The 16689-nt window shown below is 38.0% G+C and overlaps 1 protein-coding gene across 15 annotated transcripts in view; it reads right to left on the reverse strand.

The window, feature by feature from the left end:
• Nucleotides 1-16689, reverse strand: part of VRK1 (vaccinia related kinase 1) — an 81145-nt gene that overhangs the window by 31853 nt on the left and 32603 nt on the right. For 13 of the 15 annotated variants that reach the window (XM_010851377.1, XM_010851381.1, XM_010851376.1 and 10 more), the window contains 4 exons: nucleotides 14859-15023; nucleotides 10102-10157; nucleotides 2045-2114; nucleotides 1073-1160 (listed from right to left, as the gene is read on the reverse strand). In XM_010851377.1, the coding sequence (XP_010849679.1) occupies nucleotides 1073-1160; nucleotides 2045-2114; nucleotides 10102-10157; nucleotides 14859-15023 (379 nt within the window). Of the gene's footprint in view, nucleotides 1-1072; nucleotides 1161-2044; nucleotides 2115-10101; nucleotides 10158-13959; nucleotides 14116-14858; nucleotides 15024-16689 lie in introns of those variants that run through there. The other 2 variants (XM_010851388.1, XM_010851389.1) reach the window with 2 other exon arrangements.

Genomic DNA, 16689 nt, shown 5'->3' on the forward strand with positions numbered 1-16689 from the left:
GCGCTGGCCGCCCACCAGCAGCTCCTCTAATCTCCATCTTGTCCGGCGGAGCCCCGCTCGGGTTCAGGCTCTCTGTCCTCTCCCCTGTCTCATCGCTGTGACCACTCTGCCCTTGCCAGTGGCTGGTTTAAGAATGAGCACTGATAAAACTCCAACAAAGAAAACATGGAGGAATGCCGGGCACAAGACCCCTGGGAATGGTTTCCCTGCCAGGAAACTGAAACTCATGCGAAGCAACCGTATTTTCTGCTGTGGGGGACTGTCTGCATGTGAAGTCTAGAAATGGGCAGTCACCGTGAGACTGCACAACGGAGAATTAACAGAGAACAAAGCCAAGATAAAGGAACCGGGGCACCTGATGGTGACTTAAAGAGAGCTGAGTCAGTTTTATCTTTACCTACAGCTGAGAGCATCCTAACCAGTACATCCCAGTTCCAACCAAAACGACTCTCCGAATCTCAGCTACCAGCACTGCTGAATGACACTCTATTCATTCAATCAAATATTTTTTAAAGTGTCAATTATGCATCAAAAGCATTGGAGGTTTCCTCCAACTCAACTCTGCCAACAATGTCCTCTCCTCTCTGAATTCCTAAGACACACACGAGACAGAATCCCACAATTTGGCACTTAAACTGGTCTCTGGTTGTTTCAAACAACTTTGCTTTTCTCATCAGCTAGACTGAAACCTCATCAAGGCGGGCAGATTATGCTGATGTCTCTAACAGGAAATGCCATGTTGAAGCCCGAGGGCTCCCTTTGACATAAGCAACATGAGGTTTTCTCTTTGCTTATTCATTATTAAGGGGAAAAAACAAAAAACAAAAACACAGGCACTTTTGGCTTTGTGTTCCTACTCGTCAGCTGGGTTCCAGGCAGCTGCTACCACTTGGGACAAGCCCCCCAGACGAGAGAGAACACTGTGTTCATCTCGGCAGGAGACACTCCACACAACCCAGGTGAAGGCTGAGCAGTACTGCAGGTAGGTGCTCAGTACATAACTCTTGACTAATCAAACTGAACAATAAATGCTCAAAATGGGAGGAGAAAAACAAAACACACATGTTTTTACCTTTTTCCATTTTTGTCATGTAGACCAGACCCCCAATACTTAGGGACACCCAGGTACTTCAGTTTATGGGTACGGATCCATTTTTGAACTACAAGTTAAAACACATGCTTGTGATTTCAGTTTTGTTATACATAAGCAGGTTTTTATATCTTCAAGAACAGAATGCGTAAGATTCCACCTTAATTCACAAAAAATAAGTGAACAGTACATAATAACCAATAAATGAAAAGTACTTTACAACGGAAACATTTTTATCAACCTACAAAATTGTGCTATCCTGCCCTAAATGTTGTCTTAAAATGAAAAATCTGCAAAAGACATTTTTTTTTAAAGTCAAACCACAGTACTGCCATTAAGATTAATATCTCCAATTACCTAAGTGTTTACTTGTTTCCACAGAGTCTTACTTTTTGCCTCATTCTAAAGGTCCTCAGCCAGGAAATCAAGCTCGAGGAGAGACAGAGCCTCTAGAAAGATTCCCAAACCCAATACCAGCCTACCAGGAGACTCCCTGGATCTGAGAGGGTATGGGACAGGGGAAGGGGACAGGAGGACAGGCAGGATCGGGGCAGTGGGAAGAGACCTTGCCCTCTCCCTTGGCGGTCTGTTCTAGTTCCTCGTGACGGCAACCCTGCAAGTCATGGTCTCCAGAACTTAGGAAACCACTCAAAAGAAGGTTTGGAGATCCCTGAGCCATTCTCATGGGTTAGGGCTAACTCTCAGTTTTTAACACTATGTCCTAAATCATATATTATTTATTAACTCTGTATTATCAACATAAGTGAAATCTTATCATAGCAAATCCATTAAGAGATCAAAATTCTTTCACACAAATCTCAATAAATACAATCCGTAAAGTAAAAAATAACAAAACCATACTGCTCTCATCTTGGCTTAAAACAAAAAACAAAGCCAGCGGTCACTTTAAAAGCGCACACACACGTGTACTGTATTGGGTACTGTGTTTCTTACTTTGTTCTGGTTTGGCAGCTCGCTGGTAGAACTTTAATTCAGTAAAAAGAGGTCCATTATCACTGGGTTCCTTAAAATAAAAGAGTTCATTAGTACACACAGTAGTTAAAATTACTGAGTAATTTTCAATGAACCTTCAAAAAACACTAATAAATCAATTTTTCTTTTCAAACTCTTTGTGACTCCATGGACTGTTCCCCCAACAGGCTCCTTTGTCCATGGAATTATCCAGACAAGAATACTAGAGTGAGCAGCCATTCCCTTCTTCAGGGGATCTTCCCAACCCAGGAACCGAACCTGGGTTTCCTGCATTGTAGGCGGATTCTTTACCATCTGAGCCACCTAGGAAGCCCTCTTCCAACAGTATGATTTTGATATTTCAGTTTATAAACTATGTTTGAGATTAAGTAAAACGCTTGAATATGTTTCAGATAGTCTCAGAAGAGTCCATAAGTCTTGTATTTCTCAGGGTTCATTTCTACATGTGGTAAACGATACAAAATCAGATACACAGCCTAATCTTTGCAGAAATTTAAGAAAACTTTTTAACCTTATTTTCACCATTATTAAACTGTCTCTTAAGCAAAGATCAGCAACCATGTTAACTGTTTCACCAAGGGGCTACAAGATTATTTCTGAGATTTAACAAAAATTTCAACACCTGATTTAACCCATTAGTGGCAAAATCCCATTCCTTTCCAATTTCTCATCACAGTTATATCCAACACCAAAACTGGCAGGAAACCAATCTTATCACAAAGACAAGTGTTCTGGAACCCCAGAGCAAGCAAGCATGTCCAGGTGACTAGATCCTTTGTCTTCATTCCTATGATTTTGAAGGAGGGAAGCCTACAATTTATTCCCCACATGATAATTTAAAGTTCAGAAGGAAACGAGGCTCAACAAACACTGTTTTCCACCAATGTTAGTGAACTATAATACTCATTTCTTATTTTAAGGGATATGAACAGTTAAAATTATTTGTAAAGAGGCTTATATTCATAAAAAAGTACTTGAAAAATAAGAAACATCAGCCTGTTGGGAGTTTTGCCTAGCTAAATAAATCTGGGATGGTGGGAAACATAATTTTGTGAACTTTCTAAATAGTAAATTTTGTCTAATAAAACTGATCAGTATTTAATGTTTGATAGTTTATGTTGATATTATCTTAATTATTAACAGTCTAAAAAATTTTGAAAAGTATCAAATTTTCAAATAAGGAGGCTAATATTTCTAAACTAATTTTAGGGCTGTTTTCTTTTGGAGAAGTTCAGGAACAAAGTTATTTCAGTCAGAATGTCTGTGTAACTGGAGTTTCAGGGTCAGTGGAGCATTAGAAGAAGCGGTAAGAGAAGTCTACTACCTTATCAGAGAGAGAATTTGAAGAAATATGTAGATTTCCACAAATATGCAAATACTTAATATATGTTCACGTTTTCTTTATTCAAGATACTCTGTCAGAGAAGTTAATTTTGCTCCTTAAAGTTTAAACAAAACTAGTCTAAATACACAGTTTAGTATCTCAGATTTCCTGTTATTCAGAAGAATAGAAATCCCTAAAGTACTTACAGGAAGATTGATTAGACAATATGCAGAGTCAGGCAGTAGCCACTAAGAGTAAGTATTCCACAGCAAAAGAGCAACATACATAACACTGGGATCAGAACCGGAAAATAAGCTAGCCTTATTTGTTACAGGCAAGCTTTGGAAGAGACTGGTACACACGGGCTGTATACCATGTATTAAGAAGTAGAAACTGACCAGTATACTAAGGTGTGCCAAATCACTACCTTGTGGACTCACAACCGCAAGTTCTGCCATAACCTGTAGTTCTTTTCCTTGCAGCAATGGGAGCTAGACAGACACTTGTGAATGCTTAGAGCCCATGGCTGAGAACAGGCCTGCAGGAGGAGTACCAGATTCAGTGTAAGAAATGGAAATTCAGGAGAGGAATTTTGGGAAGTATCTCCCCAAAGGCTAACTTTTAGAGTAGCTCATAACTCAGGTTTGAAAGGAGTTTCCTAAGACACATTCCTGGCTTATTACCATCTGTATAAAATTCTGATTTATTCAGTTTCAACCTATGTCATATCAACTTTAATTTTCAAGCTTTCCTTCAGGCAATAATTTATTAAACTTATAATAATAAGAATCAACCTATATAAATCAAGCTATTATATTGAAAGTCCCATTACAATAAAGACTCTTTGATCTCATTTCATCCTTTTTTCTAATTCAATAAAATTCCATTATAACAAAATAAAGGACCTACTTCCTTGGCACTGCACTCCAGCCAAAGCTAGCTATTTCTGTTGAAGAAAATACCTTAACTCATAACTAAAAATTTTATTAACATACTTCAAATCTAAAATACTTTGCCAACTCTATAATAGCCAAGATTTAGAAAAGAAATTGGGACTGACATTTTAACTAGAATATCACTAAACGTTTCTTTAAGACTTCTAAGTGTCAAAATGAAGATGACAACAGAAAAAAAATTAAAATGTGATATATTTCAACGGCACCATCTAAAAGCAACTGGCTGCCATTTAAAAATGAAGCTGTATAAAGTTTCTCCTTCCTACCGAAAAATTATGATACATGAATTGAAAATTCAGGTCACTTCTCATAACATCAGTGTAGGAAATTAAACATCAGTCTTCAACTTCTTTCCAGAGAACTTCAGACTACAGATATCTATTAGTACATGCTGGCAACAGACTATAACATAAAGAACTGTTAGAATATAAGATCCCAAAGCCTGACCTCTACCCCAGTTCTGCTACTAGCTCACTGACATGACCACAAAGGGGGACTGAATGAAGTAATCCATTATGCAATCTGTTAACAAGGAAACACAAAAGGAGGGACTTCCCTGGTGGTTCAGTGGTTAAGAATCCACCTTGCAGTGCAGGGGACATGGGTTCAATCCCTGGTCAGGGAACTAAGATCCCACATGCTGACAGGCAACTAAGCCCAGGCACCATGACTAGAGAGAAACTTGCCTGCCACACCAAAAGAGCGCGAGTGCCACAACTAAGACCCCATACAAATAAATAAGTATTTTTTAAAAAAAATACACAAAAAGACGTTTTTCTCCTTGCATTATCCAATTTACCATTTCTCTCTGCACGTTTACTTTCCTGAAATAAAATACAGAGAGTGCCTCTCAGGTCTCCATCACCAGTGCCCTAGCACCATGAGTCCAGGACCACTCCCGTAAGTCAGTAAGGGCGAACCAGACCCGGTCACTGAGGAGGACAGAGACTATACCTGCTGCTGCTGCTGCTGCTGCTGAGTCACTTCAGTCGTGTCCGACTCTGTGCGACCCCACAGACGGCAGCCCACCAGGCTCCCCCATCCCTGGGATTCTCCAGGCAAGAACACTGGAGTGGGTTGCCATTGCCTTCTCCAATGCATGAAAGTGAAAAGTGAAAGTGAAGTCACTCAGTCGTGTCCGACTCTTAGTGACCCCATGGACTGTAGCCCACCAGGCTCCTCCGTCCATGGGATTTACCAGGCAAGAGTACTGGAGTGGGGTGCCATCGCCTTCTCTGGAGACTATACCTAGCATATACCTAAACATCTGTCTTAAATGTGTTAGTCGTTACTTCACTTCAAGACCAAATGTAAGAAATGCGTGGATTAGTATTTGGAGCTCTTGTGCACACCCGTTAACACTGCGAGTGCAGTAATCAAATGTTCCAACCAGGCTTCCACACGGAGACGGAAACCCTACCAGAAGCACAGGGTACCTGGTGCCCCCAGGGAATAAAAGGATACCAGGCAAAGATAAGCACGGGCATGAGCACAGGATCCCACTGAAGACTTCAGAACTACGGTGCTCTAGGCGCCAGACCCCACCAGCGGCTCTCAACCTTGATGTATAACAGAATTTCTTGAGGAGACTTTACTAAAAATACCGATAACCCAGCCCTGCACTTGGAGATTGTAATTATCCTGTGTAACCAGAGCTGAAACCACTGTTTGATTTGATATGCTATTAAATTATTAAGTCTAATTTCACATTAAAAATCAATTTGCCTTTATTTCTTAAATAATTTTTTTCTTTCTCTAAAGATAAAATACCAATTCACTTTAGAAAATCTGGAAATACTATATTTTCTTTCTATATATAGCTATTTTATACAATTACCTGTGTATTATAGTTTTACATCTTGCTTTTTTGGGTAATTAATTACGAAGTTTCCCCCAAAGAATAGGACCTGTTCTTTGAAAAAAATGGTATTTAATAGCTCCTGATGTTTAAAAAGCAAATGTTCATAAACAGTTCTGATCTTAATACTGCAAAGAGGTGATAGTCATTTCACATGTTTGTATTTGATGAATCATTCTGACTTCTACAAAGCTCTATGAGAATAAAAGAACTGCAGATAAGTAATGAACAGAGCTATGGCGCTGCCTATCACAAGACAAATCACAGACAGGCCTACGCTAGAAGGCACAGACAAGAAACAGAAATAGGTGCATCAGGAAGTTACAAGGTGGTAAGCAATTATGGCCAAAAAGTTTTGAAAAGAATAAAACAGGCATTTAAGGGCGGCATAAAGAAAACAAATTTTAAAACAAGGTCCTTAAAATCTAGTTGGGGAGATAAAATTAACACCTAAAAACTAAAACAAGTAGTGCCATGAGAAGGATATCACCAAGTGAAACTAAAACAGATGGAAATATACAGAACGGGCCTCCCACGGTTTAACGGAGTTCAGGAAAGACAGGTATGAGGGAAGACGACCAACAGCAATCACTAAATCAGCTCTTAGAGAGGAAAAAAAAGTCAACATTATTTTGCTTATGGCATTCTTCCAGGATCACAGACAAACCAGGACATTGAAAATGTTACTGAAATATTAAATGCAAGAGAGAAATCAGCTGAATATTGATCATCGCCCTAATTATAAAGGGAAGACGTAATATGGGCGAATGGGAGTGGAACCAAATTAGGAGACAGGAGACAGAGGCCTGAACCAGGGGTGATGAGAAATGGCTTTTAACTTAGAAATGTAATTTGCTACCTTAAGCAGTGAGGATATACTTGTTTCTGCCCAGTTTCTTTCATAATTCTGTAAGCAAAAAAGACACTGACTAACAAATAAAATTCTTAGAACTACTCACAGTGAAGAATATTGTAAGCCTAAAATAAAACATACTTTAAAGAAGCTAAGGTTACACAGAAGAAAAAGAGACATGGTTACACAGCAGCCCCACCTACAAGCCATGGCTCAGGCACTTTCCTCTGAGACCTGGAGATAACTGTGCAGGTAAAGCAGCCGCCTGGTGGTCAGAGGCAACCGTATTTTCTGAACCCCACTATTATGACAAGTTCATAAGGGGACTTGTTTTTTTCCCACAGTGGAAACTATTTAAAGATCCTAAGAAGAAACTCATCTTACCCATAGATTTTAATATTTTAATTTGTCGTATCAAAGACAAATACAGATAATATTCCATGCAAATTCAATGCAAATGACCCAATTTAATAGTACAAACTTTTGTTCCTCTGACATAGCAGCAAACTAAGTATTTCAAAGGAATTTAATACATGAGAAGGAAGAAAAATCCAAAACGAAAAGGCATAAAGAAAAGTGAAATGGCAGGGGAAACAAACCAACCACACTCACTTTAAAGTTACCCACGTTGCTTCCACCCACGGGCATGACGGAATAGCTGGGATCCAATTAGCCCTCTCACAGTAAACAAATATGAACACTGGACAAAATACAGGAAAATGACTATCCTCAGACATCTGACAAAATAGGCAGTACAGGACTGTGACTTCTAAAGGACCGGAGACAAGCAAATGAGCCCCAAGACAGGACACTTGAGATGCTGTGGGGCCAGAAGGGGAGACCAAGCTCAGTATGCCAAGAAGCCTGACACCGACACCACACAAGGAGATGAGAGATGCTTTCATTGCAGGAATATTAGGAAAAATTAACAACCAATATCCCTCATGAACAAAGATGCAAAAATCCTTAATGAAATATTAGCACATCAATTCCAGCATTATGCAAAAAGCATAATACACCGTAACTAACTGGAGTGTCTGATAAGAATACAAAGTCAGTTTACCATCCAAATATCAATCAATATAAATGCCACATTAACAAAATAAAAGAAAATCCTACGATTCATCTCAAAAGATGCAGAAAAAGTATTCAGAAAATAAACAGGCAAACTGCAAACTATGAGAAAAGATTTACAACACATGTATTTAAGAAAGGACTTGTATGCAGAATAACTCTTACACTGAATTATAAAAAGCAAAACTAGTTATTAACAAAAAGAGGGGGAAGGGCAGTACCAGAAGACCACAAAAGACTGAAGAGGCTCCACAAAGGAAAATATATAAATTGTCAATAATCATAATGCACAAGTGCTCACAACCAGTCAGCAAGTAAATATAAGCTAAAACTATGAAGACACTACTACATTTCTGATATCACAGTCCCAACAAACCAACAACATACCTGACAATTCCAAGTGTTAAAGGGGACACAGAGCAGCTGGAATTCTCACATGGTACTGGTGGCTGTGTAAAATAGTAACAACCACTTTCGAAATCTGGCTAGTACTTTCTTATAAATTTAAATATGCACCTTCCCTATAAACCAGTAATTCTAGGTACTGATCCAAGAAAAACAGTGACCAGAGTATTTACAGAAGGTCTACTTATAAGAGCCCAAAACTGGAAACAATCCAAACATCTATCAACAGGAAATAGAAAACTAAGTCTAATATAGCCACCGTATAATACTACGACATAAAGACTGACCAAGCAACTGAGATGCCAACAAGATACCCGAGCCTTTAAAACACTATGCTGAGCATAAGTAGTAAGAGGCAAAACAGAATGTACTGCATAAATACCATTTATAGGACATTCTAGAAACAATCCACAGGGAGGAAGGAAACTCAGACAAGTGGTTTCCTCCACGGTGATCAGAAAATGACACCAGAATCTTTTGGGAACGATAGAAATGCTCTGTATTTTAACAGAGGTAGGATTATACAGGCATATGCACTTGTCAAAAAGGATTCAAATTGTTTATTTCATATCTATTTCCTTATAAAAACTATACGTGAATAAAAACTTGGTGAACACAATCAAAAAACAACTCAGATCCAAGAGTTATTAACTCAAACGAGATCAAATATATTCTTTTTTTTAAAAAAAGACAGTAAAATAAATCAATCAAAAAACCTTGAGGTAATTCTAATTCCAGAAATCTGTAGCCTTTAGGGAAAAAAGCAGCGCTGGGGGGACTTTGTGGTAATCTGCCCAAATAAGAGACCCTGTTACTTCTTCTATTTAACAAAAACGTGTTCTTTACACACAATGAAGAATTTTGAGAGGGGAGTTACAAATGCTGGTAAGCAAAAAGATGCATACGCATACACCTTCACTTACTAACAAATAGTAGTTAAAATGCTTGTTAGTGCCAATATATAAATTGACCTGGCTATTCAGAGTATGTCTATGTTAGACAAGATATTATCTGCCTTTACCCATTACAAACTAATTTCAACGTCAGGGTAGCAAAAAGAAGTTTCAAAGTGACCACAAATAAATAACTGTATTTCCTAAAATGAAAGGGGAAGGAAAGATAACGGGAAATAAAAAGAAAAACTGACCAAGTATAAGTTCAGAAGCAAATGCATGACAAAATACAATAAAGCTCATTAAAGTAGTATCATCTTGTAGGATATAAAGAAGCATCTCATCTACTATGAATATAGCTGAAATAAAACGAAGGAGCTGAGTGTCCCTACCCCACGCCCACAAGCCTCCAGCCTTCACTCCTTTCCCCACAAATACTAGTGCCACTAAACGCAAGAGAGGGGAGAGAGCTTCTGAATTCAAATTATTTAGAACTATAAAGCTATGTTTGGTCTCACTTAATAATTATGAATCATTATTAAAAATGCAGTACCTTATGGTTTAATTAATTCTAGTTATTAAAAAGAATGTTTTACAAAATAAATACAACTAAATCAACAGAAAAGAAAAAAATGAGCTAGAAATATTTCCTTACCACTTTTACAACACAGGGTGCATCGTTGCCCACGGATTTTGAAGAATTCATATCAGCTGTTTGAAAAAGTGACATATATAATATCAGAACAAGAAGTAGCACTATTATAGCCTTTTACTAACCCTTTATTAATATTTAGATCTGTATATCTATAACCTTTTGGTAGAATAAATTTCAGTTCCCAAATATGTGTCTCAGGATATCATTACTGCCTACTTCCATCAATTTTAAGACTTTTTTCCCACAATTTAACATGTCCGAAATTGGAAGTCATCTTACAATTGCTGCTATTTTCAATGTGATCATCAATTAAGTATGGAAAACTGAGTTAAAGATTTCTTTAATTCAAAAGTACTCTTGGTCTTTGATATGCTAATATATGCTCTGAATTCCCAAGAGGATGATAACTAATACAATTTCTTAAATTTAACAAACTAGGGAATCCTTTTAAGAAGTAGCATTAGGTAGGAAGGTAAGAAGAGAGGGAGCTAAAGTTCTAAAAAGCACTCGTTTGGGGTAAAGGTAACTTCTCTAGAACAGTGGCTCAGGATATTGGCACTAGACCTTTGAAATGCCATCCAGAGTAATTTTAATGTGGCTGTCGTATTATTTTGTGCAAATAAGAAGCATAGTTGCCCTAAAATGCTGAATTAGGAAAATAAGGTTTGCCATGCTCATTAAACACATATTTTTTACCAGATAGCTATTACATGCCAGTTTCTAAGAAATTGATTTAGCAATGAACAGGAGCAAACAATCTCTACTTTTATGATGCTAACATTTCAGTAGTTGGACACAGACAACGATTAAAATATAAAGTATATTTGATGGCAGTAAGTGCAAGAGAAAGAAAAATTAAGCAGGAAAGGAAGGTAGAGAGTTGCAAGTTAGTAAAAGGAAACTCAGTGATAGGGTGTCACTAGAGCAATGGTCTGGAGACAGTGAGGGACGGAGCCATGGAAATAATCTGGGAGAACATTCCAGGCAGTCCAGTGCAAAGGCCTACATGTGCCCGGAGAAGAACAAGTGAGGTGCAAAGTAACAGAGCACAGATCAGAAAAGCAGCAGAGAACAAATACAAAGACAGGCGACCTAAAGCTGTGGCTATGAATGCAACGGCGAGCCACTGGAAGCTGGAGAAGAGAAATGGTAAGCTCAGACTGATTTTCTAAAGAATTCTGCGAGTGGCTTTGTGGAGAACGGAGGGTGGACAGTAAGAGCAGAGCAGAGAGTTAGTTAGGCTATCAGAATACGCTGGGTGAGGAATGGTGGCAGCGTGAACCAGAGCAGCAGCACACAAGGCGGTGATAAGTGGTCGGATTGTGGACATATTTTCAAAGAAGAGCCAACAAGATTTGCTGATGAATTAGATGCAGAGGGTAAGGCAGGGTGGAGGGGAGAGGCCAGGATGACTCCAGGTTTTTGGCCTGAGCAACCAGAAAGAGGAAGTTGCTACTTGCTATGACAGAAAACTGCAGGAGGAGCTGGTGTTTTGGGGTATCTTAAGTTTGAGATGCTTATTAAACATCCAAGTTCAGGTGTTAAACAGGCAGCTGACGTACAAGTCCTGAGTTCAGAAGAGTGGTCCAAGTTGGATAAAGAAATTTGAGAGTCAACACAGAAATGCTATTCATTCAAAGTCATGAAACTGGAAGGGCCCCTAGGGAATGAGTATAGACAGAGGAAAGAAGAAGTCCTAGGACTGGGCCCTAAGGCATTCTCACATAAGAAGCTGAAGAGATGCAGAGGGACAGGCAAAGGAAACGGAGAAGACACCAATCAGCTGGAAAGCAGCAGTACTGTGAAAAGGCTGTAGCTAAAATACTTCAGACAACAGAAGGAACACCAAGCCATACAAATGGCTAAATGGGCAAAAGAGTAAGTCTGGGCTCCTTAAGGAACACTCCTGCTGGGTGACTACATCACCCAGACGCTGAATTAATAACAGAGCAAAGTTAAATTTTTTAAAATAAGGATTTAATGCACAAAGTGTTAAAATGAGGATAGTATCCCCAAAATACTGCACAATTCAAAGGGGGAAAGGGAAGTTCGATAATTCATTCAAACATATACCGAAAAATATGCCAGATACCAGGAAACAATAAGAAGAGTTGTTTCACTGCCAAGGAGGACATATTTATTTTGGGAAAAACAAAATTTCAGTGCAGTGTGAAACACACTATGAAAGGGTTAACAGAGGAGCACTGTAATCAGATACCACCTGCCCTAAGGTCAGCTTTGGAAAAATAAAGCAAAAGAAACATCACCTACAAAGATCAAGAGGCAAAGGGCAGCATGCTAGTCAAAGATAGATTCCGAGGAAATAAAAGGGATGAAGAAAAAAGTTACATAGGAACCAGACTGCGTGGAAGGCCTGGGATGCCATTCTCAAAGTCTGGCACTTCATCCTAAGGTCCCTGGGGGAGCCATCGGAGAAGCATCAAAGAAACAGAGTAGGTCACTCAAGCCACAATGTGAATAACAGGATGCAAGAGGGCAGGGCTGAGCAGAGAAAATTCACTGCTATAGTGAGAATCCAGACAAGACGTGAAAATGACCTGAACCCAGGCAGAACCAGCAAAAGAGAGGGAGAAATGAATGTATCTGAGAAGTCTCATAGCTGAAGCAACAGCACCAGCTGAAATACCAGGAAGATTAGAGTAATAACACTTGAGAATGCTTTCCAGGATCTCGCTTGAGGGGTGTCATTCAATCAGATCATCCTCTCTTGATCCTGACAGAATCACAAGATGGAAGAGGATGATATACATTTTAGACATGCCTGTGGGTCATCCAGAGATCCCTTGTAGGTTACTGACTATGGGCTTGGACTCAAGGGACCAAGTAAGTCCTTGGCTACTAATAAAAGATATGGAAATCAACAAAAAGAGACAACAGAAGCCAAGAGACTCGATGAGATCACTCAAAGAGACTACACAGAAGGCAAAGTGAGCTGAGAGCACCGAGGTAGCTACAAAGATGACTGAGCACGTCAAGAGGTAGGAGGGAGACCACAGGTGAAGGTGTGTATTATGAAAGGCAACGGGAGCCGCGTTTATGAGGAGGAAGGTAAACCGTATCAAACGCTGCAGGAAGCATCTAAACAAAAAAGCAGTCTTTTAGCAGAAAACCGTCAGTCAGCAGAAACTGCTGGTGATGTTGAAAATGGCTGTTTTGGGGTCAGTGGGCAGAGAGAGATAAAGTGGAGAGTGCAATACTGAAGCAAACTCCTTTTCCAGATCAATCTAGTTTTTAAAAAGTGAAAGCTTTATTACAGAAATCTGTCAAACCATTGATTATTAAAAATACTATTAGATGGCACTTTCTGATGAGAAATACCAATACAGATAAAACAGGTGGCACACATGCAAAGCAAGTTGCAAATTTGCCAAAAGCAACTTAACTAACACAAAGTGAAGAATTTACTTGCTTTAAGATAAGTTCCCATTCCTAACATAGGAAGTCTTCAGTATACACATTCTGTAGTAGAGCGAGCTTACAGAATTGTCAAAAATACAGACCTGGCTAGCTACAGCTACTAACCTTTCATGACTTAGGAAGGCTTTCAGTTTAAGTCAGATAGTCTAGGTCCCTGGGATGGGTTTGGTTCTGAATAAAACTAAAGGAACAATTTATTTCCCCTAAGACAGGTGCCACTGATCTAGAGACACAGTATTTATAAAATACAGTAAAGTGCTGGTTTTCAAACTATGTTTCATGAACATACCTCTAGAGACTGCAGCTAACCAACTACAACTCATTGGTCCTGGCTGGGTTAGACCCCTCTTGACTAAGAGCAGCTGCTCTTTGATCTATGTCAGCGGTTCTCAAACTTTCCCAGGCATCTACCTGCACCACCTGCACCACCTGCAGGGCTTTTTCAGTCACAGGGATATACCTTCTCCCTGTAGCTGCTGATTCGTGGGTCTGGGGTGGGACTCGAGTGTGCACTTCTAACAAGTTTTCACACGATGCTAATCTAGTATTAATAGTAGTATTGTCAGGAAGATGTTGCTTGAAAGAAAAAGAAAGTTTTTAAAAACAAGATTTTATAAACCTCATACAGAAATTTAATAAATAAAGTTTAGAGGACTAAGAATATATAATAGAAAAGTCAGAGAGAAATATCAAAAGCAATCATTAAATGCACTGTATCAATACTAATATTCTAAGAGAAACAGCTTTAGAAGCAATCAGGTAAGATGTTTTTCAAATGAACAAATTAGCTAACTTATAGTATCTCAGGGTTCCACAATGGGTCCCCTAAAATTTAAATAATGTGCTAATTAAATAGCACATTTCAGACTTAATATGCAATTTTTAGGTCATTCTCTTAAATTCCACCATGATGACTATTAAGGCTGCAGAGAAAGAAAAAAATATCCATACCTATTAAAGATATGAAAAAATCTCCAAATTACACTAAACAAACGGAATGTATCCTAATTGGGTGGAGGTGGGGAAAGAAAGATATGGCTTTTTTTGGGTCTCAAAGGAGATTAACATCATATAGAATATCTATGAAATATAAAGCCTATGCTCACTACGGGCAACACTAGAGATGTTTTATCCTCTATTTCTACTGTGATTAAATCAACCATCTTCTCCACTCCCACGTCAGAGAGGTATTTTTGCCTAATAATATTATGTTGACGTAGACTATTAGGAGCATCCTGGAAAATCTGCAATTAAGGAAATATTTTGATAACAAACTTGTAAATCTTTGGACTGACAATCAGAAGTAGTAGAATACTTACCAAGATATATACAACCAAAGCCACCTTGGCCAATGGGAGACCCCAGTTTCCATTCCTTTTTGTTCATATCAGTGATTATCTCCCCGGCTGTAAAATGTTCTGCAAGACGTCTCTTTGCAGGGCCCTGTCTTCCAGCCTGAGCTGCTTTTACACGAGGCATTTTCACTATAAAACAAAGCAACACTCAAAATTATAATCCTGGAAAAGTTGACAATGTTTTCACTGAGGAAAGCTTTCTATGCAAAGATGCTATTCAAATTCCTACTTACTCCAAACTTTAAATAAAGGACTCATAAGTGCTCAATTCTATTTATCTCTTAACTTGGAAGAGGAAGCAATAAGCAACATGATCCATGCAATTACTTGCTAGAAAATATTTGAAGTTCCAGTGGTATAAATCATCAATGACTAAAAATGCTATTTAATGCTAACAGTGTATGGGGGTGGTATGTAATTTCAAACTCTTAAGAATAACCTATTTTAATCTACTAATTGAAAAATATTTAAAACAAACAGTTTTCAGGATTCTATAGTTCCTTAAAACTATATTATAGATATAGTAAAGAAAGAGATTGATAAAAGCTGTAAGGTAGTCTGCAACATCTGAAATGGCTATTCAGATAAACGATGTCTGTTAAAATTTGACAATTTACGTAAGTAGTTTTGTTTTGAGCCTGGATATTCTAAACACATACACACCACATTAGACTGGAAAATTTAAGCAAGTATCTACCCACTATCATTCTACATACACAAACTCCATTTATGCAAATGCTCTTTATTAATTTATTGGGAAATTTTTAAATTTAACTTTTCCTGACAGAGTACTGATATATATCTTCACTGTCTATATCCTAAGTTAACAAAAAAACTTCAAAATAAATGAATGTGCTTGTTATTTCTTCGTACCAATCAATTCTCTTAATGTGTCTGTAATCATTAAAAAGAGTTTCCTGAATGGAATTTCAGTGCAACCATAATAGCCCATATTCAAAACACCAAAAAAAGGTGATTTTGACAACTACAGTTAAACAGATTGAGTATAATAACTAAAACACACAGTACTATCAAATACTAAAAGGAATGCCTTCTAAATTTTATCAACTTTATCCAACCACCAGAGTAATCTCCTATTAATTTCCTTACAGCATTCAAGACAGTCTAAATGATTTAATTAGAGAAGATTCCTGAACTTTAAAAAAAAAAAAAATGTGAAACTACAAAATGAAAGATCACACCCACATACTAATCAACCCAGGATGATCAGCTCTAACATACAACCTAGTCTGGTAAAATTACTGAAATTAACAATAAAAGAAAATATTCTTTGTGCTTCCAGGCCAAAAAGAAGATATTCTGCAAGGAAAGTAAAATCACAATTGTCATCACATTGACAGCAACACTTTATGCCAGGAAAAAAGGGAAGTAACATATTTAAGACTCAAGGAATGAAAATACAAACCAAAGAGTCTATACTCAATTAAATTTCAAGTCTAAAGACTTCAAAGTGTTATCAACATAGAAATGAGGGAAAGGAGTAAGAATCTACTAGAAAGCAAGTCTCAGATACACCAAATGACTAAAGAAACATCACTGTAAGAACTGACAGTGAGCAGTAAATAGATAATTATTTGCAGAACTGAGTCTCACCAAGGGTTATGAAGATGATAGAGTATATAATAGGTATATGTTCTGACAATGCAGACATAGTACAACTGCAAAAAAACAGGAAAACAAGCTGAAAAAAATCAACTTTCGCTCATATTGTGATGATCCTTGGTTTTGTTAACTAAGGATATTATAGGCAGACATGGAATAATGCAAATGAATA

This window comes from Bison bison, unplaced genomic scaffold, assembly GCF_000754665.1.
Source record: "Bison bison bison isolate TAMUID 2011002044 unplaced genomic scaffold, Bison_UMD1.0 scf7180017864302, whole genome shotgun sequence".
Taxonomy (NCBI): Eukaryota; Metazoa; Chordata; class Mammalia; order Artiodactyla; family Bovidae; genus Bison; species Bison bison.